We start from the raw sequence: 23,654 nt of genomic DNA on the forward strand, positions 1-23,654 counted from the left end.
CCTGCAGCTGCTGAGATGCACCATCAGGCCAGGTTGTGATGGTCTTTGTGATGGTAGGAGCGGTTTTCCTGAGGGGGGCATATGCAGGAATTAAAAGCAGGGAAATATGGTCCGACTGACCCAGGTGTGGTAGTGGTCTAGCCCTGTAGCCCAGCTTGATGTTGGAGTAGACCTTGTCCAGTGTGTTAGCTCCTCTTGTAGCACATTTAACATGCTGGTAGAATTTGGGGAGCATTTTCTTCAAGTCCGCAGCTGACAGTGTGGTGTGGAGAAAATAACCTGCTCCTCAACACCTTAAAGACAAAGGAAATAATAATAGACTTCAGGAAGAATAAAACGGACATGGTACCATTAATTATCAGAGGGGACTGTGTGGAGAGGGTGGCGGATTTCCTCTTCCTGGGAATCCATATTGAGGAGGACCTGACGTGGAACGTGAACACCTCTGCGCTGCTGAAAAAGGTCCAGCAGAGACTGCAGTTCCTGAGGGTGCTCAGGAAGAATAACATCAATCAGAGACTGCTGCTGTCCTTTTATCGGTGCTCCATTGAGAGCATCCTAACATACTGTGTATGCGTATGGTACACAAGCTGCACAGCGGCTCAGAGGAAAGCGCTCCAGAGGGCCATTGACAACGCCCAGAGGATTGTCGGCTGCCCTCTCCTTACCTTGGAGGACTTACACAGTTCCCGCTGCATCAAAAAATCCCAGAGTATTATAAAGGACATTTCCCACCCCGGACACTCCCTGTTTGAACTGTTGCCGTCAGGCAGACGGTACAGATCTACAAGGACAAGGACAAACAGACTTAAAAACAGTTTTTACCCCACTGCTATAAAGGCACTAAATGTAGCCGCCAAGGAACGCAGGGGCGATACATACTAAGGGACTGTGGTACACTGTGAAATCGACAGAAGGATGTAGGGTTGGGTGTTTATGCGTGCTATTTTCATGATATTTATTTTAGTTGTTTATCTTTTTTAATATTTTACCTTGTATGTATCGTTAGCTTTTAGAAATGTTTGAATGGTGCACTGACTGGCTGACATTTTTAAATTTTGTTGTACATGGTTCATGTTACAATGACAATAAAGAAACTATTCTATTCTATTCTATTCTAAATCACACATCTGACTTGGTCCTGTTGGTGCCACCAAACTACTTAGAGTTCTAAAATGACACCAACAGGATGCACATTCATGTCTGGCATAAAGCATTACAAAAATCATCCTGTTAAAAAGAATGATATAAGCTTATTAATGAACAATCTAGAGAGGCTGGGGTCAGGACACTGCCTGAAAAACTCCTGGAGCAATGTCCTGGACCACAATTATTTTACTGTAGCAAAGAATGACTTCAACCATAGGGTGTTTTTCTTTTGAAGCCCATTGACTTCAGTTTTACCAGGGCTCTGCAATGCATCTGACCTCACTCTGGCAATGGAGGAGGCCCAGGACAGAAAGGTTGATGTGGGAATGAGAAGCGGAGTTAAAATGGTTTGCAACTGAGAGATCCAACAGGCCTTGGTGGACTCAGTGTAACTGCTTGGCGAAACCTGGTCTCACCAATGTAAACAAGACTACATTGGGGGCACTGAATGCAGTAGATGAATTTAGAGGAGGTGCATGTGAACCTGTATTTCACCTGGAAGGGCTGCAGGTACCCAGGATGGAGGTGAGGGAGGAGGTATAGGGATAAGTGTTACATCTCCTGTGGTTGCAGGGGAAAGTACTTTGGGAGGAGATATTTTGGGTGAGAAGGGATGAGTGAACCAAGGAGTATTGAAGGGAGTGGTCTCTGTGGAAAACAGAAAGGGAGATGTGACTGGTGCTCGGATCATGTTGAAAGTGATGAAGATGTCAGAGAATGATGTGTTGGATGCGGAGCTAGTGGGGAGAAAGATAAGGACCAGGGGAACTCTATTCTTGTCCCAACTGTGGGGAAGGGGAATGAGAGCTTTCTACAGAGAAAAATCCCACTGCAACCCTTTGGTTCATTTATCCCTTCCCACCCAAACCAGCCCTTCCCTAGGTACTTTCCCCTTCAGCAACAGGAGCTGTAACATCTGCTCCTACACCTCCTCCATCACATTCATCTGGGGACCCCAGCAGCCCTTCCAGTTGAGATAGAGGGTCACATACACCTCCTCTAACATCATTTCCTGCATTCAGTGCTCCCTACATGGCCTCCTTTACCTCACTGACACCAAGTAGTGATAGGTAATCATTTCGCCAAACACTTGCACCCGGTCCACCAAAGCCTGCTGGATCTCTTGGCTACTAACCATCCCCTTCCCATTCCCAAACCAACCTTTCTGTAATAGGTCCCCTCTATTGTCAGAGTGAGGCCACACACACGCTGAAGCAACAGCACCTCATATTTTGCTTGGGTAGCTTACAACCCGGGCGGGGCGGGGCGGTGTGTGGGCATAGTGGTAGACCCGGGTTCGAGACCCGTGTTTGATCCTGACTGCTGGTGCCTTCTGTACAGAGTTTGTACTTTCTCCCAGTGACCTGCGTGGGTTTTCTCCAAGATCTTCAGTTTTATCCCACACGCCAAATAAATAAATACACGTTTGTAGGTTAATTGGCTTGGTAAAAATGTAAAATTGTCCCTAGTGTGTGTAGGGTAGTGTTACTGTGTGCAGATCGCTGGTCGTTGTGGACTCGGTGGGCTAAAGAGCCTGTTTCACATTGTATCTCTAAACTAATCTAAATCCAATGGTGTGAACATTAAATTAGCCAATTTTAGATAAGTGACCAATAACCACCCCACCTTCCCCCAACTCACCCCATTTCCTTTGTGCCCCTCTTAGAGGTGCCGCCATTTCTCCTATAACCCCAACTGCTTTCCCCCTTTCCCCACTACCTTCCTTATATTAGGTTGCTGTGTGAGAATCCCCAGATCCTTATATTCCTTCCTTTGGATTCACATTTCAAACCACTTCTCTTCTTATCATACATCCTTTTGTCTTCTTTTCATCCCAAGCCTTTGTCCACCTATCTGCCAATCGAGCCCTCCCTTCCCAGTATCCAGCTATCACTCGTCTGGCTCTGACCCATTCCAATCTTTATTCTAGCTTTCTCTCCCCAATACACAGTCTGAAGAAAGAGCACAACCCAAAATGTCATCTATCCATGTCCTCCAGAGATGCTGCCTGATTTGCTAAGCTACACTAGCATTTGTGTCTATCCTTAATAGATACTCACCTCTGATTACCAGATGAATCCCTCTTACCTGGTGGTGTTTTCTCATTGTTTGATGTCTCCAGCTGCAACCACGTTATTATGGGTGCAGGACATTTAATGTATAATACATTGTTACGGCTAGGGTCAAATGCCTTCATCCGCAATACACTAAAGTGGCATCTCCCCATCATTCATATTCATTGATTTCATTATAAGCATATAGTAGCAGGTGAATGGATGAAGGATCTGGGGATTCTCACACAGCAACCTAATTTTAGGAATGTGAGAGCACACTGAGACAAGTTAAAAATTGTGGGTGACAGCTTGCAAGGTGGCTTTCCAGCTTTCAACAGCTTTCCAGAAGACATATGTCATGAAAAAAATGATAAAGAAATTGCTCCATCAGCGAGACATTCAAAATTGTCCACCTGGATCATCTTCAAATTTTGTTGTGAATCATGAAATTAATTGTAAAGAGAGAAGATAATTACCATTACATACTTTGGTAACAGAACAACAACTAACTGGAAATAAATAATGATTTCAAACAATTATATAATTAACAAATTCAGAAAACCAAATGTATTTAATTATAAGAAATATATTGAAATTACATTAATAATCAGTTTCTCTATATTTTATCCAATAAATGTTGGCACAGATTATCAATATGAAGAGATATGGCTTATCTTTATAGCAATGCAATTTAAGAGTTTAGATAAGCTGAAATTGGTTCTCAAAGGAACACTATAATGATATAACTAAAAGAAAACCCATCACAAATGAATACTCAAATAGACACAGAGTAAAAGAGTAACTGTAAAATAAGATGGAAGGCATTTAAGAATCTATCCAAAATTATAATGCAGTTCAAATCACAATGAAAATTCTACCCTATTATCTTATTGTTTTGTAATTTTTCCAAATTTGCCATATTCCAAAGTTATTTACATAGTTAAAAATATGTTAGAAACACACAACCTGATCTGCAAAATGTCACAGATTCAGTCACTCAGCTGACAAAGCAAAGCGGATCCTTTTGAGATCCAATAGTCGCTGTCTTTTTTTGATGGCAATAGGACAGTTACAACAAAATTCGTAGAGTGACCTGCAATCACACAAAACAGATATGTATGAGAAATGTATGCTTTCTTATAATGATAATCTATATGTTACTAATACTCACATCATGTTTGTTATTATGTCTGTCTTTGTGTCTGTCGAGCTGTGCTCCCAGAACTATGCCAAAACGGTACACGATAGCGCTACAATATTTGGCCCACCAATGTCCTGGTGTGTGGTGTACAACGTTTTGTTCAGATGTATGACATATTTTACAAGTTATTCACATTTTAAACTTTACAAAATCCAGTTTGAGAAAAATCCCTTGAACATGCACTGGCAGTTAGCAGCTAGGATGTCACAGGGGGATCTCATTTACATAAACTTCCCGTCAGCAGTCCCACTCCACAATGATATCACAATGGGATCTCATTTACATAAAATGCCAGTCAGCAGTGTCCCACCCCACAATGACGTCACCATGGGATCTCATTTACATTAAAAAACCATTCCATATTAAAAAAAAAACACAGCAGCGTTCCATTCAGATTTATGTTGTATTTTAAACTTTTTTAAAAAATCAACTTTTCACTTTAAAAAAATCAAACGTTTCTCTTTAAAACTTGCCCTGCCTGTTACAATGTTACCAAATGACAGAAATCCAGTGAGAGATTTGTTACATTGTTGTAAGGAGAGGGATGGAATGGGGGAAGGGAGGATTGTTGTTTAATGCCATTGTGTTTAGTGGGGGAATGGGATAGGGGAGAGGTGAGGAGTGGGGAGTAGGGAGATAGAGGGAGAGGAGGAGGTAGGTGAGGGGAGAGGGAGTGACTGATGGTAGGGGAAAGGAGAGGGAGGGAAAGGTGAGCAAAAGAGTGGGGGAGGGGAAGAGGAGAGGGGATAGAAGGGGGAGTGTGAAGAGGAGGGGGAGGTAGTGGTGGAGGATGAGGGGAAATGAGTTGTGCCTGCATGGGTGAGAGGTGGAATAGGTTGCATTGGGGGAAGGGGTGAGTGATGGAATATTGCATTGGGGGAACAGGGCCCAACGGGTCCCACTTGGTTGAGTTAGACACTAAAATCCTAAAACATGACACTGCAATTTTGCCACAGTGCAATCAACTGAAACAGCTACAAGCCACCAACAGTTTTCAATCTGTCAACGAAAATTAGACAATAACTGAAACCATTTATGGCAAAGGGTATGAAATATCTATTATCTGAGGAAATTGCTGAGAATGCTCAAAAATCTAAAAAGATAAAATATTGTAAAAACTCAGTTTTTACACTAAGACTCATGTCAAATAGATTTGGATTGATAATTCCAGGGTTGCATCATCACCTATTTCCAAGAAAAGTAAATCAGTAAAGACGTACTTAGGAGGGGTACATCAGAGCTACTTGGGATGGCTGGGCTATTTGACTTCACTTAGACCTGTAAATGTTAAGGTTAAATAGGTCTGAAGGAGGAAAAACAAAAGAAACTTTTAGGTTGGCCTGTTGATCATTTAAAGGCAGAAATAATAATCCTGCAAGACCACGAAGCAACAATGGCAGAGATAAGAGAATAAAACATATAACAGGCTGACAGAGGGCATTATTTTAATGATTTTAGACTTTAGACTTTGGAGATACTGAGCAGAAACATGCTCTTCACCCCACCGAGTCTGTGCAGACCAGCGATCACCTTGTACACTGATACTATCCTCCACACATTAGGGCCAACTTACGATTTTACCGAAGCCAATTAACCCACAAATCTGTACGTCTTTGGAGTTTGAGAGGAAACTGGTGCACCCGGAGAAAACCCACGCGGCCACAGAGAAAATATACAAGCTCCTTTTGGACAGCATTCATAGTCAGGATTGAATCCAGGTCTCTGGCACTGTAATAGCCCTGTCCCACGGTATGAGTTCATTCCAAGAGCTCTCCCGAGTTGTTTAAAAAAAATCAAACTTGGGGTAAGCACGGAGAATGTCAGAGCTCGTGGAGGTCTCTTAGCGGCTTGTAACGCTAACAGCAGGCACTCGGGAAGAATCGCTAATGGCAGGTAAGCACGGGAAGACTCGTGAAGATTTTTCAACATGTTGAAAAATGTCCACGAGAGCCCCGAGTACCGATGAGTGGCCATTACCATAAATCTCCGAGTTCGAATCAGGGCACACTCGGGAGAGCTCTTGGAATGAACTCGTACTGTGGGACAGGAGTTTAAGGCAGCAGCTCTACCGCTCTGCCACTGTGCTGTCACTGTGCCACCAGTTTTTTTCTAAAATAAAATAACAGAGAGAGAAAACATGGAAAATCCAGGAAGATGTGGAATATGGCAGGAGAAAAAGGTAAATTATTGAACACCCTGCTATTCTTGTACTGATAGTAGCTAATTTAAAGAAAAGTAGATGGATCAGAAAGTATTCAAGCTGATTAAAGTTGCTTGACCTACCAACTAATTACTCAAATGCTAGGAAGCGATGAGAGGGGATCTTATAGAAATGTATAAAATGATAAAAGGGATGAGCTAGATGCAGGAAAAATGTTCCCAATGATGGAGGGAGTCCAGAACCAGGGGCCACAGTCCAAGAATAAAGGGGAGGCCATTTAAAACTGAGATGAATTTAAAAAAATTCACCCAGAGTTGTGAATTTGTGGAATTCTCTGCCACAGAATTTAGTAGAGGCCAATTCACTGGATGAAGCGAAAAGAGAGTTAGATAGAGCTCTAGGGGCTAGAGGAATCAAGGAATATGGGGAGCAGGCAGGCACGGGTTACTGATTATGGATGATCAGCCATGTTCACAATGAATGGCGGTGCAGGGTCGAAGGGCAAAATGGCCTCGTCCTGCATATATTTTCCATGTTTCTATGAAGCATAGCAGCTGGGAATTGCTTGCATTGAGATATTGATCAAGTGGTTCAACCTTTGGCCAATCCCACCTCACTTGACCCATCTCTCCCTGAAACCATATCTTTTCCAGCCAAAAATGTAGGAGGCAGATTAACACTTTTAAAATACTGATTATTATGGGTTCCAGATCATCTATTTATACATAGTCCAACTAACCAAGCTACCATATCTATTGGGTCACTGAGCTTAGGTAGTGCTCTTGCGAAGGTGACATAACCCCACATGTTATAAAGCCCAGGAAAGTCCTGTTCGATAATTAGGATAAACTTTTGCCAAGAACTCCAAAATGAATCTCAGGCTTAAAAAAGGCTTCCCTTCCTTAAACAAAATCTCATAATGTCATATCACTAAGGTTCAAAGGTTCAAAGGTTGATTTATTGTCACATACACCTAGATGTAGTGAAATTCCTTTTGCCAATGCAGCACATAAGAAAGAATACAAACATAACAATAATAAATAGCTTTAACATAAAAACATCCCCCCACAATGGTTCCCAATATGGGGGAAGGCACAAAGTCCAGTCCCATCCCCAATGTCCACCCATAGTCGGGCCTATTGAGGCCTCCACAGTTGCCGCTATGGAGGCCCGATGTTCCAGGCCGTCCTCGCCGGGTGATGATGTTTCGGCGTCGGGAGGGTCCTCTCAGCGGCATGGGAACCCTGGAACGGCCGCCTCCCTACTCGAGACCGTGGCTTCTGGAGCCGACAAGGCCGCGCCGAATGGAGCTCAACTGGCGATCTCGTCGCGAGTTCAGCGCCGCCGCCCGCAGCTCCGCGATGTTTTTAACGCCGGTCCCAGTTCACCGGAGTTCCAGCGCTGCGACCCAGGCAAGGCACCGCCCGCCCCGCAATGGCTCTCCAGCGCTGCACCGCCGTCCTCAGACCTGCAGCTCCGCAGCCGATGCCGGTGCCGCCGCCGCCGATGCCGAGGCTCCGGGCGGTCCCCTCGCTCCTCGGACCCGCAGCTCCGCAGCCGCCGCCGATGCCGCCGCTGCCGCTGCCGATGCCGAGGCTCCGGGCGGTCCCCTCAGGAAATGCCGCTCCAGGCCCGCTGGTAGGCCGCGAGGACGGGTCGAAAGTGCAGCCCGGAGAAAAGCTGCATCTCCGACCAGGTAGGGACCACTACATAGAGATTATTGCTAATAACAATAACCATTTACATTTAACATTGTACCTTGTTATAAATATTAACATAAGCAAAAATGGCAACAAACTAATTTCATATTTTATTTAGCCATTTGTGTTCTTCTCGCCTTGTTCGAGAGAAGGCAGGAGAATGGGATTAGAAGGGAGAGATAGATCAGCCATGGTCTATGGCGGAATATCACTTATGATCACTTATGCTCCTATCACTTATGATCTTATGATCTTGGTATTGTTATTTGGAGGGGAAATGCAATTGTTAAACCTTTGGGGGGGTTTTCTAGCTCCTTATTGATAGTTTTCTTTCAGGTTCATTACTTATATTTGTATGATACAGCCCTACTTCTTCATTTGTGATATTGTTGTGTCGTGCTTATTTCTGATTAAGAAATATCAGATTGATGTTTCAAACTCCATGCTGCATGGATACCTGTGTTATACAATCTGCAATGCATGGCATTTATGGTGGACATGACTTTATACATAGCAACTAGTGTTGGAAGGAAGAATACATTTTTACATTTCCAATTATGGAGAATTTAGATTATGCATGCTGTAATATTCAACAGAATGTAGTCATTTTTTCTTTTCCTGTTGATTTTCCATAGTGATTTTCCATAAAGCATGCAGTCATAATCAACACACATTAGTGCATTTTAAATAATGTGCATGCAAGCAATGATTTCAAAGACAGAGGCAGCTTAACAAACCAACAAGCGTGGTATCGATGTTTTAAAGGGTTTGAAGCCACTGTGCAGTAGGTTGATATTTCCCCAATACAATTTCCGGAGAAGAGCTATTGGATTGGTTTTAGACATGCCTTAGAGGTGAAAGACTTAGGAACTGACCCGCTATGCAATTAGGTATGAAATATACAACTGACACCAAATTCAAACTGCAATAATTTGAGTACATTACCTGTTGTTGAGAGAGTTCCTGCTCTGGTTGCTGTCTTGTAAAGCGGTGCCTGGTACAGTAATGGACTTGGTTCATAATTCTGTACAGGCTCAAAGTGTATAACTGGCAAAACAGAATTCATCACCTTGGGAAAGGAATCTTCTATCACCATTTGTTTATCATCCCAGCGAAAAGCATCCATGAACATTCCATGGACTATGACCCCATCTTTGGGGGAAGGTAACTAATGGAAAGAGAAAATAGAGATGCAGATAACAGATTGAACATAATTTTAAAATACAAGATTTATTTTTAACTTAATGATGATGTTTTGCCACAAAATTGGGTATTTTTAACTGATTTGTGCATTTAATTTACAAATTGGATTTATAGATCTGGGTATATCTTCCCAATCTTTTACCGTAGACTATGTGTAAATCAATAGATTTATTCCTGTCTTTTCTTCTATTAGGAGTCCATCCCTGACATTTAGGTCTATTTGTCATCGGATCTATATCCAGTTCCCTTCACACAGCACCTTCCTGTGCAACCACAGGAGAGGCAGTGCCTGCGATTATGCCTCCTTCAGGTTACCAAATAACCCTATCACCTGAAACAGAAATTGTATTTTGTGGAATTGTAAAGTACTGACTTCCCCCTTCTTAAGTCTTCTCTTTTTTGGGGAAAGCCTGATGCTGATTGGATAGCACGATGCTTCTGTTCAATCCATGAATGTGATCCCATGCATCCGGTTTCCAATGGTTTTAATTCTCCGTTTCACTCCCTCTCTGACACGTCTCTGCTTAACCTCCAACACTGTTTTAATGAAGCTAGATATTCCAAAAACACGCTCTCAGATTTGTTCTTTTAGACTCAGCAGAGAATTTAACAATTTCAGATCATTATTATTGCATACATTTCTGTTGATTGCATCTGCTGGAAATGACTGGGAACTGGTACAGAAGAGGAGTTGAGGCAAGCATTCATCAGCCATGATCATAATGAATGGTGGAGTAGGCCTGAAGTACCTGCTGGCCTACTCAGGCCCCCATTTTCTTTTGTTCTTGTCTTCTTTGGTTCCCTTATTTGTGATGTGATGTATTAGAATTGGCCTCAGTCCAGAAGAGATTCACTCAGCTAACTCTTGAGGGGTGAACTTTTTGAAACATATATGAACCTTAAGGGACATAACAGAGCAGATGTTGAGATGTTTCCACTGGTGGCCTGGGCTGACCATATTGAATGGTGGGGGTCACAGGGACTGACATCTAAATGCCATAGAGATAGCCCCCGTAGTCAGGATCGAACCCGGGTCTCTGGCACTATAATGCAGTAACACTACCGCTGCGCCACTATGCCACCCGTCCTTGAACATTGCCCAGTTTGCCATTCCTGAAATCATTCTCTGTGCAGTCCTCACCACTGGGGCTGTGCTCCTCATACGCAGGAAGAAGGAGCACAGCCAGGTGGCCAGATTTCCCAAAATGATGGCGAGAGATGGAGTGATAAGCATCCTGGTTATTCAGCCAAACTACTCTGAAAGCACCTCCTAAACATGTGACCTTTACACTACGAAGGGCGAGGGCAATAGGCATATGGACACACCTGGCTTCTGTTATATAACACACAATCTTAATGAGGGAATAAAAAATGGTGTTCTTTCCTCACCATTCCCAATGGCTTTGGAGATGCATCTTCACCACAAAAACAGCATTGGATAAAGGAGGGGTGCACCACCACCTTCTCTGACATTATAGATGGGCAATTAATGCTGGTTTTGCCAGCAATGCCCAGATCCTCCGAAAATAGACAAATAATATTAAACATATTATAGTGTTGGAATATTTTTAAAATGAAGTGTTGAAATTACCAAAACATCCATTTGAAGAATCTCTCCATTTTTTAAATTTCGGGAAGCTTCTGCGACTTGCACTGCATCCCGATAAACAGGAATGATGTTGTAACGAAAGCTAAGTTCATCAATGGGTAGGTTATATTTCCTAGCATGGTTCTGAAGTGTCCCTGAAAAAAACCAAAAGCTGTAACAATTGGGAGATGGAGTTGGATGAGACATGTAACTTGTTTGGTTTATCACTTCTTAAAAGATCTTAGCTCTTCTTAAAAGTTCTTCTTACAGTAAGTAGAGATTTAATTTGTCTTTGTGGGGTATGAAGCGAACGATTAAAGCCAAGATTTCTAACCTATCAGGTATAGAAATGATATGCCTGCATATAAGATTTCCCTTCCAAATGCGATGGCTATCATATGCCTAAAGTAATTTTATTTTACCTCTGTATCTACCCATTTAATGATGCTTTCAGTTTTTACTCATGGAAATTTTTGAATTTCCACACTTCCGAAATTTATATATATCCAATTACTGCACAAAATCATTTGCTAGCTTTTAATCTATTCTTATTGAAGTAACTGGAAGTCAAGATAAATTGAGGTGGTTCTTTGAAAGGAGGTGAGAGAAGAGCTATTTTTTTAGACTATGTCACATCAGGAGTGCCCACGTAAAATATAATGTTTTCACATCACCACCCAAGTTAGCTCAGGCTTGAGAAACTGACCTTGGTAAAGATTGCAGAAAAAAATACCTTTCCATGCCAATGACCAGCAGTACATAGCAAACGTGAATTAGGAAAGAAGATTCCGGAAGTGGCGGCGCTGTTAACAGCTGCGGCTCGCCTGCAGTCCGTCTGTCTTTACTTTTATCTGTTGTTTTTTTTGTCTTGTTTTGGTTAAGTTTTAGTTTGTTGGGTTGTGTTAGAGTGGGTGAAACATGTTCTCTGTCTCTTCCTTCGGGGGAATGTGACTTTTTCGTGTCGTATCCCCCTTCTCTGCCTCCGTCTGCGCTGAGGCCTAATGGCGGAGCTGGCGGCCTCCAACCTGCGACCGAACCCGAGGCTCCGGAGGCAGAGCCAGCCAGGACATACCAACGAGAGGCTGGCCGTCTTCGGGGCTAAGGCAGCGGTGGCCCGACTTGCTGGTGTGGCTTTCTGGCTTTCGGCGGCGGCCTGGAGCTGATGCAGCGGGGCTCGGAGCTGAGACTGCGGGACCCGGAGCTGGGGCAGCGGCCTGGAGCGGAGACTGCGGGACCTGGAGCTGGGGCGGCGGCCCGGAGCGGAGACTGCGGGACCTGGAGCGGCGACTGCGGGACCTGGAGTTGGGGCGGCGGCCCGGAGCTGGGGAGGCGGCCCGGAGCGGAGACTGCGGGACCCGGAGCTGGGACGGCGGCCCGGAGCGGAGACTGCGGGACCCAGAGCTGGGGAGGCGACCCGGAGCGGAGACTGCGGGACCCGGAGCTGGGGCGGCGGCCTGGAGCGGGGGCGGCGGCCCGGAGCTGGGGCGGCGGCCCGGAGCTGATGCTGTGGCGGGCCGTCTCAGAGCGGAGACGGCGTTCCGGCTTTCGGCGCCGGCGACATCACCACGGAGGTCCGCTGGACTGGAGGACGGCATCTTCGGCCTGGATCAATCGCCTCAGCGCAGAGGGAGAACAAGGAGGGAAGAGACAGAGACTAAGACTTTGCCTCCATCACAGTGAGGATGTGCTTGGTGAACTCACTGTGGTGGATATTTAATTTGTGTTTATTGTATGTTTTGTTATTATTGATTCTGTGTATGACTGCAGGCAACATAATTTCGTTCAGACCGAAAGGTCTGAATGACAATAAAGGAATCTAATTCTAAGATTGGAGTGCATTTTGTGCAATACTCTAAAACTTATGATGGGTGGATTTAATAACATTAGAATGGGCACTCAATACTGAGGACTAGAACAAATTACAAGACTTTAATAACAATTTGAAGAATAAGCAGAAAATCAACAAATGAATTTAACACAGATAAGAATGAGGCATCATATCTTTATTAAATAACATTTGAAAATCAAGATTTAAAAGAAACAGAAGAGCAATAGCATTTTTAAAGTGCAAAAACACACAACCCTAAAAATAATGAAGAATTGTAGTCCCAGCATTTTCTGGTTTTATATTAATAGTAGCGATGTAGGTTAGCAAGATAACTAAAAATGTAAACCAAAACTTTGGGTTTATTTTCACAGGGATTGAAATGCAAATAGAAAATCTATGATAAAGAGGAGATACATGAAACTGCAGATGCAGGAATCTTAAGCATAAAACAAAGTGCTGGCGGGTCAGACATCTGTGGAGGGAATGGGTAGATGACATTTTGGGTGGGGACCCTTCTTCACTGATTTGAGAAGGGGAGAGAAAATGGGAAAGGATTGATGGATCGAGGTGAGGGGGGAGTGTTTGTCCAATGGATAAAATGACAAAGGCTAGAGGTGAAAAGGATGTCATATAAGGAAAAACGAGGTGGATTGAAATGTAAAGCTAGAGGAAGGGTTATAGGTGGAAGGAGAAAGTGGATGGGATACGGGAATCGGAGATGGGAGATGAGCACATGATGTGGGGGAGAAGGGCTGGGTGATAAGGGTGGGGAAAGAAATTGTGGGACATTGTGGTGGAAAGGGGAGGGTGCAGGGAGAAGAGAGATTAGGTAGGAGGGTATTACTTGAAATTGGAGTTCAATGTTCATACCGTTGCGTTGTAAGATACACACGCAGATTATAATTAAAAAAAATGAAAAGCACTTCTATTGTGAATATGCATATGAAGATGGATAAGTCATGTCAGACTATCCACTAATTGCAGTACAATTAGAGATAAAACTTTACAACATCAGGAAAAAAAACACTTAAGCAAATGCACGTTGTATAAATGAAGCCATCATATAAAATTCCTGCAGCTAACTATGTAAAGGTATTCCAGTGAAAACCATTGATTTCTGGAGAAGCATATTTAAATTCTCAAAACGTGCTGTGCTGGGAAACATTATGTTCCACGAATGGATTGGCCTGATAACTTACCAATAATGAAATTTAAAGAGTAATAATAGAGGGACATAATTTAGGGTTATTTTCCTATTTTAGACGCACATTCGGAAAGCAATCAATATTCAAATGATAAATCTTGGGTGTAAATTTTAACGTATTTGGATAGAAATACTTAACAATATTTTATTTCATAGAAACATGGTTGCAGGAGTAGGCCATTCGGTCCTTTGAGCCAACACCTGCATTCAATATGATCATGGCTGATCATCCGAAATCAGTACCCCGTTCCTGCTTTTTCCCCATATCCCTTGATTCCTTTAGCCCTATGAGCTAAATCGAACCCTCTCTTTCAGATATAAACAAAAAGGCAGGAAAGCTTTTAAAGAATTTAAACATCTCTCAAGGCATTACCGTGTCATTTGTAGAGGTCAGAAAGTAGCTACAGCACGAATTGGAGATGTCAACCTGGTTCGGAATTAAAATCTTAAAAAAGTGTAGGCCTAGGGCTCCCAAGACACAAAGCATACACAATTAATGGAAGGTTGATTTTTTTTGGCTTAAATTCTAATCATATACTGTATATATTGTATTTGTTACCTTGGTGGAGTCATCTGACTGAATAAAAATTGCTTTGAGCTACCTGATGAGTTTAGATCTGTTGCACTTCCAACAGCACAATATGGCTCTGAAAATTCCAACAGTATTTAAATAAATAATGGGTGATATCCAATTTAATTATTCTTTGTCTCGCAGATTTCAGGGCAGGCTGTATTACATCTTTATATGATCTTAATAAATCAGTAATGCCTGCACTCAATATTTTTTCATTCTAAATTTAAATTACTCATCATAACTCATTCTTTAATTCAAAATCTTTCTGCAAATACCCTTACTTTAAATCACCCTGAGATCAAATAACTATAAACTATGACTGTGAGAGGTCACAGACTAATAAACATCAAGATTATTGCAAAATAATTTAAGTAAAATGTTTTCAGAAACTGTTATACCTGTCAAAAATCCCTGAGGGAAGAAGAATCCTGAAATCCAGAAGGACTTCGGTACACCAATTTTGATCCAAGTCTAAAACCAAAAAAGAAGGATATGCTTATGAGGAAATTGCTTTAATCTATTAAATTGCAATTCACATTAATTCATTAAGCCGCACATATAAAATTACTGTAATTAATACAGACAATTGATGTTTCCAATTTTAAACTGCAGCTCTTTTTATTTCATTTAACATAAAGGCATTTTTCTACCCTGGAGAGGAAAATCAAATTTATTTATCATCACTCTTTATTTCATTTTATGCTACTTGGTCTAATCATTGTTTCCAGTGCAGACAGGTGAGTTACCTTTATGGAGGTTACCAAGCCTGCTGTGCAAGTACTACCTACCACCTTATCATTAACAAGCATAATTTAACATCCCCATCAAGTCATTTTGATTAATTTTATTATAGACACTCCATTTACTCAATACATCCCTCCCCAACCTTCCGCCATCTGAAAAGTAACTTGCATCTCTCTCTTTCCCAGTTTTGCTGAAGGGCCACAGAGCAATAATGTCTCTTTTTCCACAGCCATGATCATATTGAATGGCGGTGCAGGCTCAAAGGGCCGAATGGCCTACTCCTGCACCTATTTTCTATGTTTCTGTTTCTATGATGTAGCGAGACGCTGAGTTCTTCCTGCATTTTCTGCTTTTGTTTTGAGTTAGTACTTAATGCTTTTGGACCTTCTCTGCTAAGGGGAGGGGGTGTGTGTGTGTGTGTGTGTCTATCACGCTGGCTTAAGCCAAAGATCGGCTGTTCCCCCGCTGCTTTTTGCCGTCCTCTGTCCAAGCCACTCCACCCCCCCCCCCCCTCCCCTCCCCATACTCGGAGTCTGAAGTGCCGAGGATGCGAGGCCTCACAGTCTCTGATGGGGCCGCTTTCACAGACTTAAGCGTGAGCGGCCCCCGCGTTTAACCAGGACTCTGCAAACTCGGCATCTGATGGGGACGAGGCTTCCAGAGGGAAGGCAGGGACAACTTCGAATCCAGCAGCAGAGTGGCTCCGTTAATGGATTCATTCCACAGTGAGTTCAGTTTGGTAACAACCCCCCCTCTCCTCCCTCTCCTCCCCCCCTTCTCTCCCCCCCTTCCCCTCCCCCCCTTCTCCCCCCCACCACTTTGCTCCTCCCATCCATAACCCCCTCTCACCCCTCTCCCACCCTCCCTTCCCCTCTCCCACCTCTCACCCTCCCTTCCCCCCACCTGAGGGCAACTGCTTTAAATGAAATAGATGACAAATAGATAACATTTATATAGCATATTTCAGTCTGAAGAAGGGTCACGACCAGAATTATCAACTATCCTTGTCCTCCAGAGATGCTGCCTTGACCTTTTCAATTACTCCAGCACTTTGTGTTGAGTTTTTTTAAGTATCTGCGGTTCCTTATGTCTGCACCTATCATAGTTCTTTCAAAATACTTTACAGCCAATTAAATGTATTTGAATTGTAGGGATTTCTCCAATGAATTTGCACAAAGCAATTCCCACCAAACAGTGGGAGGACCATCAGATTTTGCTGCAGTGCTGTAAGATTCTTTATAGCCACCTGAGATGTCAATTGAGACTCTGTTTAATGACTCTGCGGAGAGATGGCAAAATGAAAGGATGGTGGTCCTTGAAGCCAATAAGCTTTTGAATATTAATTTTTTCTAAATATAAATAATTCAAGATTGATGGGACTTCTTCAAGGAAAGATATATTTGGCATTGCAGTAGGTCAAAAATCACAGTAGTTTACATGTAATTTAACATTAATGCCGTCTCCCGATGGCTTACAACATCAAAGGTCTGCTGATAAGGTTTCTACCTTAGATTTAGAACCAGCAAGTAATGAGAAGAACAGAACCCTGTTTGGTTTCCATCACTCTAGATGGAAAAGAGATGAATGCCAGTACTTGTATAATCTTTAATCCTGTTTTCAATTTCATCAATTACCCCCAAAAGATCAATGGACGAGCTGTACTTAATCAGTTGTATTTATTTAGTCAATAGAAATGCGCAATTCAGGAATCAGACTGAAGAAGCATCCCCACCCAGCATGTTCCCCCCACAGATGGTGCTTAATCCAATGAATTACTCCACCACTTTGTGTTATGGTCAGGAATATTTTAATTTTATATCGAAGTCTCGTGATGAGTATGTGAAGAACCTACCAGCCCGCATGCGCGTCAATAAGTCGACGCATGGTACGGGATTCGAAGCAATTTGAAACTGTTCTGGCAGGTAAGGCATTTTTGTTTCAGGAACAAGCCGCTGCTCCGAAAATAGGTGCAGCGGGCTCGGAGAAGCTGACGGGCGCGGCCCGTACAGCTACCGCTGTTGAAGCTCCAAAAGGGAGCAGGCGGCCAGACTCGGAGAAGCTGACGGGCGCGGCCAGTACAGCTACCATCGTTGAAGCTCCGAAAGGGAGCAGGCGACTGGATTCTGAGAAGCTGTTGGGCACAGACCGTGCAGCTACCGCCGTTAAGGCTCTGAAAGGGAGCAGGCGGCTGAACACGGAGAAGCTGACGGGCACGGCCAACACAGCTACCTCCGTTGAAGCTCCAGAAAGGAACAGGCGGGAGTCACTAGCTGGCCCTGCAGGAACAGCCTGTCGAACCTGGCAGGTGCGACCTATCCAGTGAGCTCCGCTAAGGCTCCGAAGGAGCAGCTGGCCCAAAGGAGCAGCCTGTCAATCCAGGCTGAGAGAAACTGGCAGCGCGATCTGCACAGTATACTCCAGCAAGGCTCCAAAGAGGCAGAAGGGCCGCAGGAGCAGCCTGTCGAATCAGGCTCGGAGTACTGGCAGGCGCGGCCTGTTCAGTGAGCTCCGCTAAGGTTGGGAGTAACTGGAAGGAGCGGCCTGTTAAACCAGGCTGGGAGTAACTGGCAGCGCGTTCTGCACAGTAAGCTCCAGCAAAGCTCCAAAGAGGCAGAAGGCGAAGGAGCGGTCTGTCCCACCGGGCTCAGAGATGCTGGCAAGCGCGCCTTGCACAGCGATGTCTTTTTAAAGCTCCAAAAGGGAGCTGTTTGGCAAGTGTGGGGCTGAAGATGTGGTCAGACATGGCCTGAAAAGGAACTTCGCTGAAGCTCCAACAAGGAGGTCGACCTGGGCTTGGAGACGCTGGCAGGTAAGGTCCCCTTACTAACCTCTGTAAAAGCTCTGAAATGGAGCAGCCTGTCGACCCGGGTTTGGAAAAACTGGCAGCATAGTCTGTCTAGTACCCTTCACTGCCTCTGGAGAAGAGTAGGTTGATGCAGAGACACTGGCAGGGTGCCTTGCACAGCAACCTCTGCTGGGGAAGCAAAATGTAATTCTAAGAAATGCCGCCAAATTCTTTTAAATTCTTTTAAATTCTTTTAAAACACCTATTTATTTTTACTAATAAGTGTACATATGTGTCAATGGTTGTCGTGTTTGTATTGTTTTTAACCGGAGGAGATGTAATGGAATTTCGTTGCACAGTATTGTGCAATGACAATAAACGTATTCATTCATTCATTCATTCAAGTTCCAAGAAGGAACAGCTTGTCTGCCCTGGTTCAAGGTAGACCAATTTGAAACTGGCCGTCCATTAGATCATATTGGCCAGGGAAGCACTGCCTCAACATCTATGATTGAGGTTATCAGGCTGCTCAGTAGAGTGAGGTAGTTTGAGGATTCCCTCAACACATGCTTATTCTTTCAGATTGGCTAAAGAGTTGCCAGCTCGCTGGAACATCATTTGCCATCCTCTGGGTGATAGGTAACTAACTAGCAAAAGGCCAATCGGGCATGTAGCATTTTTTACCTGACTTGCAGGTTCAGGTTGTAAAAAGTTAAAAAATATATATATATATAAATAATAAAAGCAAAAGCGCCATAAGGGATCTGCTGGCACTTGTGACTAAATTTGCCATCCCTTCGGGGATAGGAGAATTGTTAGAGATAAAACTGGCAAGTAGCATTGGTTATTTGACTTTTCATCAGTTGATTGAAAAGATCATGCAGGACACTGCTGGATATTATGTATGTTCTGATTCTGCCAGACACTGGAGGTTCGTAGGTTAATGCCACCAGTTGAGGCTATATGAAGGGCAAATCAAAGTCAAAAGGCTTTAACCCCCAGAAAGTCAGAGATCCTAAGGGAAGGATTCGGCTGTGCAAGGTCAGTAGAGGGAATTCAGCTGTCTGAATTTCAGTAGACGCCTTAGCACTTTTGTGTTATGCGCAGCCTAAACTCAATTGTGTTAGGAGGGTATAGGCCTGAGGTCAACCCAATTTATGCTAATTTTGTGCTATGTTAGCATGTGCAGTCTGCTAATATCTTTTGGGAGAAGACTTGGGCTAGTAAGTTAAGACTCACAAGGGAATTTCAAGGATGCGGTGGGTGCGGTAAATGCACCCTTTGTGGGTAAGACTCCCGTTTACCTGCATACATATCATCTGTACCAATTGAGTGGCAGATACCGCTACACTGAGGCTAGTTGGAGCACCAGGCCTATACAATTAACCAAGCCAGAGGGCTTTTTAATCGCAGGTTTCAACGCTCAACATGGATACAGCACTCTCCACATATTCAGTATCGTCCCCAGCTGGCCATGATGCCTGAGCAAGGGGACAGAGCAAAGTCTAGGATCAGTTGACTATTAGTCATCCATCTGAGGCCATTTTTGGTGGTGTCAGTCTCAGCGATTGCTGCATCTTGGTGGCGGGGGGTGATAATCACCTTTTGTCTATTATTATATTGGCAGCCTTGGTGGTATTTATAGCAAGTGCTTTCTCAGAAACTGCCTTGATCACATCTACAGTCACCGTCTGTCTCGTCATGGACAGCAAAGCGACAATGAGGTGGAGGGGTTGAGGTATGCGAATGTTATTCATCAGTCACATGACAGGTGCTGTCGATATTCAAGTCGGAGATAGGTGAGACGGTTCAACAAACAGGTGGGGACAGATAACCTCCAATTTTTCCATTTTACAAATCATAAACGGTTACTGGCTGATTATTTCCTCCGCGGTAGAGAAGCCAAGATTTCCGTACTTATGGTTAAAAGAGGAAACCAATGGCTATCCAAGTTGAAACAGAGACATCTCACAAAGGATGAGCAGTCTGCCCAAGAAGGGTATATTTCTAATATTTTCTCAAGGCTGAAGGAAGTGGAGGATGCCAAATCATTCTAGGATTGAGCTAGTCTGATCATGTGCTTGGTTTAACCAGTTTAAGATGGATAATTGTCATTCAGCAATGCAGCTGATTACAGAGGATTTAGGGCCTCAATTGATCTTGAAGAAGCATTCTTTTCCATATCAATACACGAGAGTGAATGCTGCCCTACTCAGATCTAAAGGGCATTTTGTTATGGAGTTTATAGACGACATGATTATTGTAGGAAGGAGATCAGTTGTCTCAGAGTTAGCTGTTTCAGCAACCAAGGCTCTCCTAGAATTTCTAGGTTTTGTTATTCATTCAGGAAGTCCATTCTGGAGCCGGCATTATCTATTACATATTTAGGGGGTTTTGACTCGGACCCTACCCACAGATAGGACTCAGGGGTTTTATCAGTAGATGCCTCCTACGATAATTCAAGATGAGGCAACATGATTATAGTAGTGCCAAATTGGCCTACTAAACCAGGGCTTCCGTTGTAAATATGTCTGCTGAAAGAAGCTCCTATAATTGCTCGAAGACATGAGCGGTTCAGCCTATTTCTCATGCATCTAACACTGCATGGTGGTATGGAAGTTTTGTGAAGAGACACATGTCTCTTTTAAACAAAGGTAGAAGAGGTTTGTGGCTTCTATCAGTTAGGGGTTAAGAGACGCGACTATGTTATAGCGCAATTGATACTGCTCGTGCTGCTTTGTCATTGTATCTAGTACTATAAGTGGGACAATAAATGATTGGTTATTCACCCACTGTTGACTAAGGTTATGGATGGGTCTTTTATATGAACACTCTAAAGCCTAGATACAAAGTAGTGTGTAATATGTAACAGTATAAATTATTATGCGGATTATCATCAACTGTATTCCTAATGCTGAAGCAGTATCTTTTAAGTTAGTTATGCTTATGACAACTGATTTCAGCACAAAGAGCACAGTCTTTACACAATCTCTGCCTGGATCTCTCGCTCATATCTGACATAATGGGAATGAACTCATAAAGCAAATCAGGCATGGTTGGGTACAAGTTTGACAGCATACCCACCAGATAGGAGATTGGTGCTGTAAAAAGGTACACTGAGGTTACTAAGTGCCTGTGAGATGAAGGATAGTTTCTTCAGTTATTTAATAGTTTCACAAGAAATTGTTGGTGTAGACAATTTCAATATGGACAGAGTGTAAGCAGCTAAAAGCGGGAGTGAATTCAAATAATTTCAAGTCTCACTCTACCAGAGGGGGGTGGCTGGCTCGTTAGCAGCCAATAGAATGGATTTCCCCTTTGATCATCTTCTTGCAACAGCAGGAGGCTCAGATAAGCGCACTTTCAGAAGTTATAAATTTTTGTTGAACATGTCTGGATGTCTGATTTGTGAATTAAGGGACAGAAGTTTAGGGGTAACATGAGGGGGAACTTCTTTACTCAGAGAGTGGTGGCTGTGTGGAATGAGCTTCCAGTGGAAGTGGTGGAGGCTGGTTCGATTTTATCATTTAAAAATAAATTGGATAGGTATATGGACAGGAAAGGAATGGAGGGTTATGGTCTGAGTGCTGGTAGATGGGGCTAGGTGAGAGTAAGTGTTCGGCACGGACTGCCCTCCATTCCCAACCCTGAATCCCATAAAGATCATTCGGTAAGTCAAGCGTTATCAATCTTTCTATAGTTTAAGTTGGTGCAAGTGGTCTGTGGTTTCATACAGTTGCTTTGAAGATTGACGCGCATGCGGGCTGGCGGGTTCTTCACGTAGCCTCTCACTTCAACTTCTCATAAAATAAAGATCAAACTTCAAACGGTAAGTTCTCGTTTAATCTTTCTATTATATTTAACTGAACCAAACTCATCTATTAATTAAGAGACTATTTTGTCTCTTCACTTAAATTAATGACTGTCATTTTTTGGTAGTGAAATACCGTGGATAAAATATAAGTAAATTTTGAGATTTATTGGTAATGGTTTATTACTGTTTAATAAAATTGTTTAATAATGGAGAACTGAAATTACCAAAAGTGCAGAAGATTTGACAACATGTGCAGTGATGTTCAAAGTAATCAGTCACTTGCCTAACGCAATCAAATATGGTTTGAAGCTAATTGTTAAACAAGCACTGCTGCATCATCATAGTAATTAGATGTGTGGAATTCGCTCATTGTGAAAAAAAACGTAAGCAGTAGTTTTCAGAACCAAGGATAACCGGTAATGTTAAATGTCCGCCGAGCTTCACAGCTGTGTATCTCTGGCTTCTTAAATGTTGTCTCCACTCCTTCTCCCCCCTTCTCCTCCCCCCTCTCCCCCACTCTTTTAAAGGACTTACCGTACAACGTGCTTTAGCGTCGTAATTACAGCGCCAACCTTCCTGTTCATCGCGGCGTGTGTCTGTATTACCTAGGCTTTGCACCGTGTGAATTTCACTCAGACAGTGCTCACCCCGCTTACCCTGTCCCCCGCCTGCATAACGGGTTGGTGGAGGAAGCGATGTGTGTGTGTTCCACTCTGACAGTCGCCGTTCCAGTTGCCGGTTTTTCAGGCTACTGCCGGCAACTTGACAGTCGCCGGCAGTCGCCTGAAAAATCGCCTAAGTGGGACAGGCCCATTACTCAATAATTGTGCTACACAGTAAGTCATATTTGATACTAAATAAAGTTGAAACAAGTGCTTAGTGATCACATAGAATGATAAAATATGCTCTTACTTCCACAGATCTTACCTCATCCATAACATTCCATAACATTAGTCAATTCTTATGGAAAACAAGCTAGAAAAAAAACAGATTTTCACAACTACAAATAAGTGAGCTCTAATTTGATATTACATTATGTCTCACCGCTATAAACTCTGTTCTCAATATGAAGTCTTTCACCCACGATGCCAAGGGCTTGAGTGATGGATAAGCTGCATCAGACCACAAAGATGGAACATGGTTGTTCAGGAAGCTGCTGTACACCTTTTCTACCTCTTCAGACATCACCACAAATCCAGCAATTGCCTTGTTCAATATAACCAAAGAGTTCTGTACAGACATGAAAAACAATCATCAATACTTGTAATGAATATTATATTTTCTGTGACTGAAATGGCAATACTCCAGGTACACCGATACCATCACGAGATCAGGACAGGCATTTAAAGTAAGATTTGCCTATCCAGCATGATACATGTCTAAATCTAGTGCACCGATAGTATTGTTGGATATGCTTTCAACACAGCTACTGGCACAGTATTGTATCGTGATTCGAAGGCAGCGTTAAGGATGGAGCTACATCTGAGGAAAACTCTGAAAGGAGTTTCAATGCTCAGTACCAACTTACCTGACCAGCAATGGAAAAATAAAGCTCCTTGTCATATTGGAAGATGTGAGCTTGGAAAGTAAGGAAAAACCCATCTATCTTAGTTAATATGGGAATGGCATGTCTGTGCCCATGACATTTA

At 43.1% G+C, this 23,654-nt stretch overlaps 1 protein-coding gene across 1 annotated transcript in view; it reads right to left on the minus strand.

The window, feature by feature from the left end:
* Positions 1-3,845: 3,845 nt before the first annotated feature.
* dnah6 (dynein axonemal heavy chain 6) overlaps positions 3,846-23,654 on the minus strand; it is a 288,021-nt gene continuing 268,212 nt past the window's right edge. Inside the window, exons 74-78 of the mRNA XM_033018232.1 lie at positions 23,050-23,235; positions 15,061-15,133; positions 11,060-11,211; positions 9,211-9,433; positions 3,846-4,296 (exon numbers count right to left, since the gene is read on the minus strand). Of these exons, the coding sequence (XP_032874123.1) occupies positions 4,193-4,296; positions 9,211-9,433; positions 11,060-11,211; positions 15,061-15,133; positions 23,050-23,235 (738 nt within the window). The 3' untranslated portion in view covers positions 3,846-4,192. The remainder of the gene's footprint in view (positions 4,297-9,210; positions 9,434-11,059; positions 11,212-15,060; positions 15,134-23,049; positions 23,236-23,654) is intronic.

The sequence above is a fragment of the Amblyraja radiata genome, chromosome 3, assembly GCF_010909765.2.
Source record: "Amblyraja radiata isolate CabotCenter1 chromosome 3, sAmbRad1.1.pri, whole genome shotgun sequence".
Lineage (NCBI taxonomy): Eukaryota > Metazoa > Chordata > Chondrichthyes > Rajiformes > Rajidae > Amblyraja > Amblyraja radiata.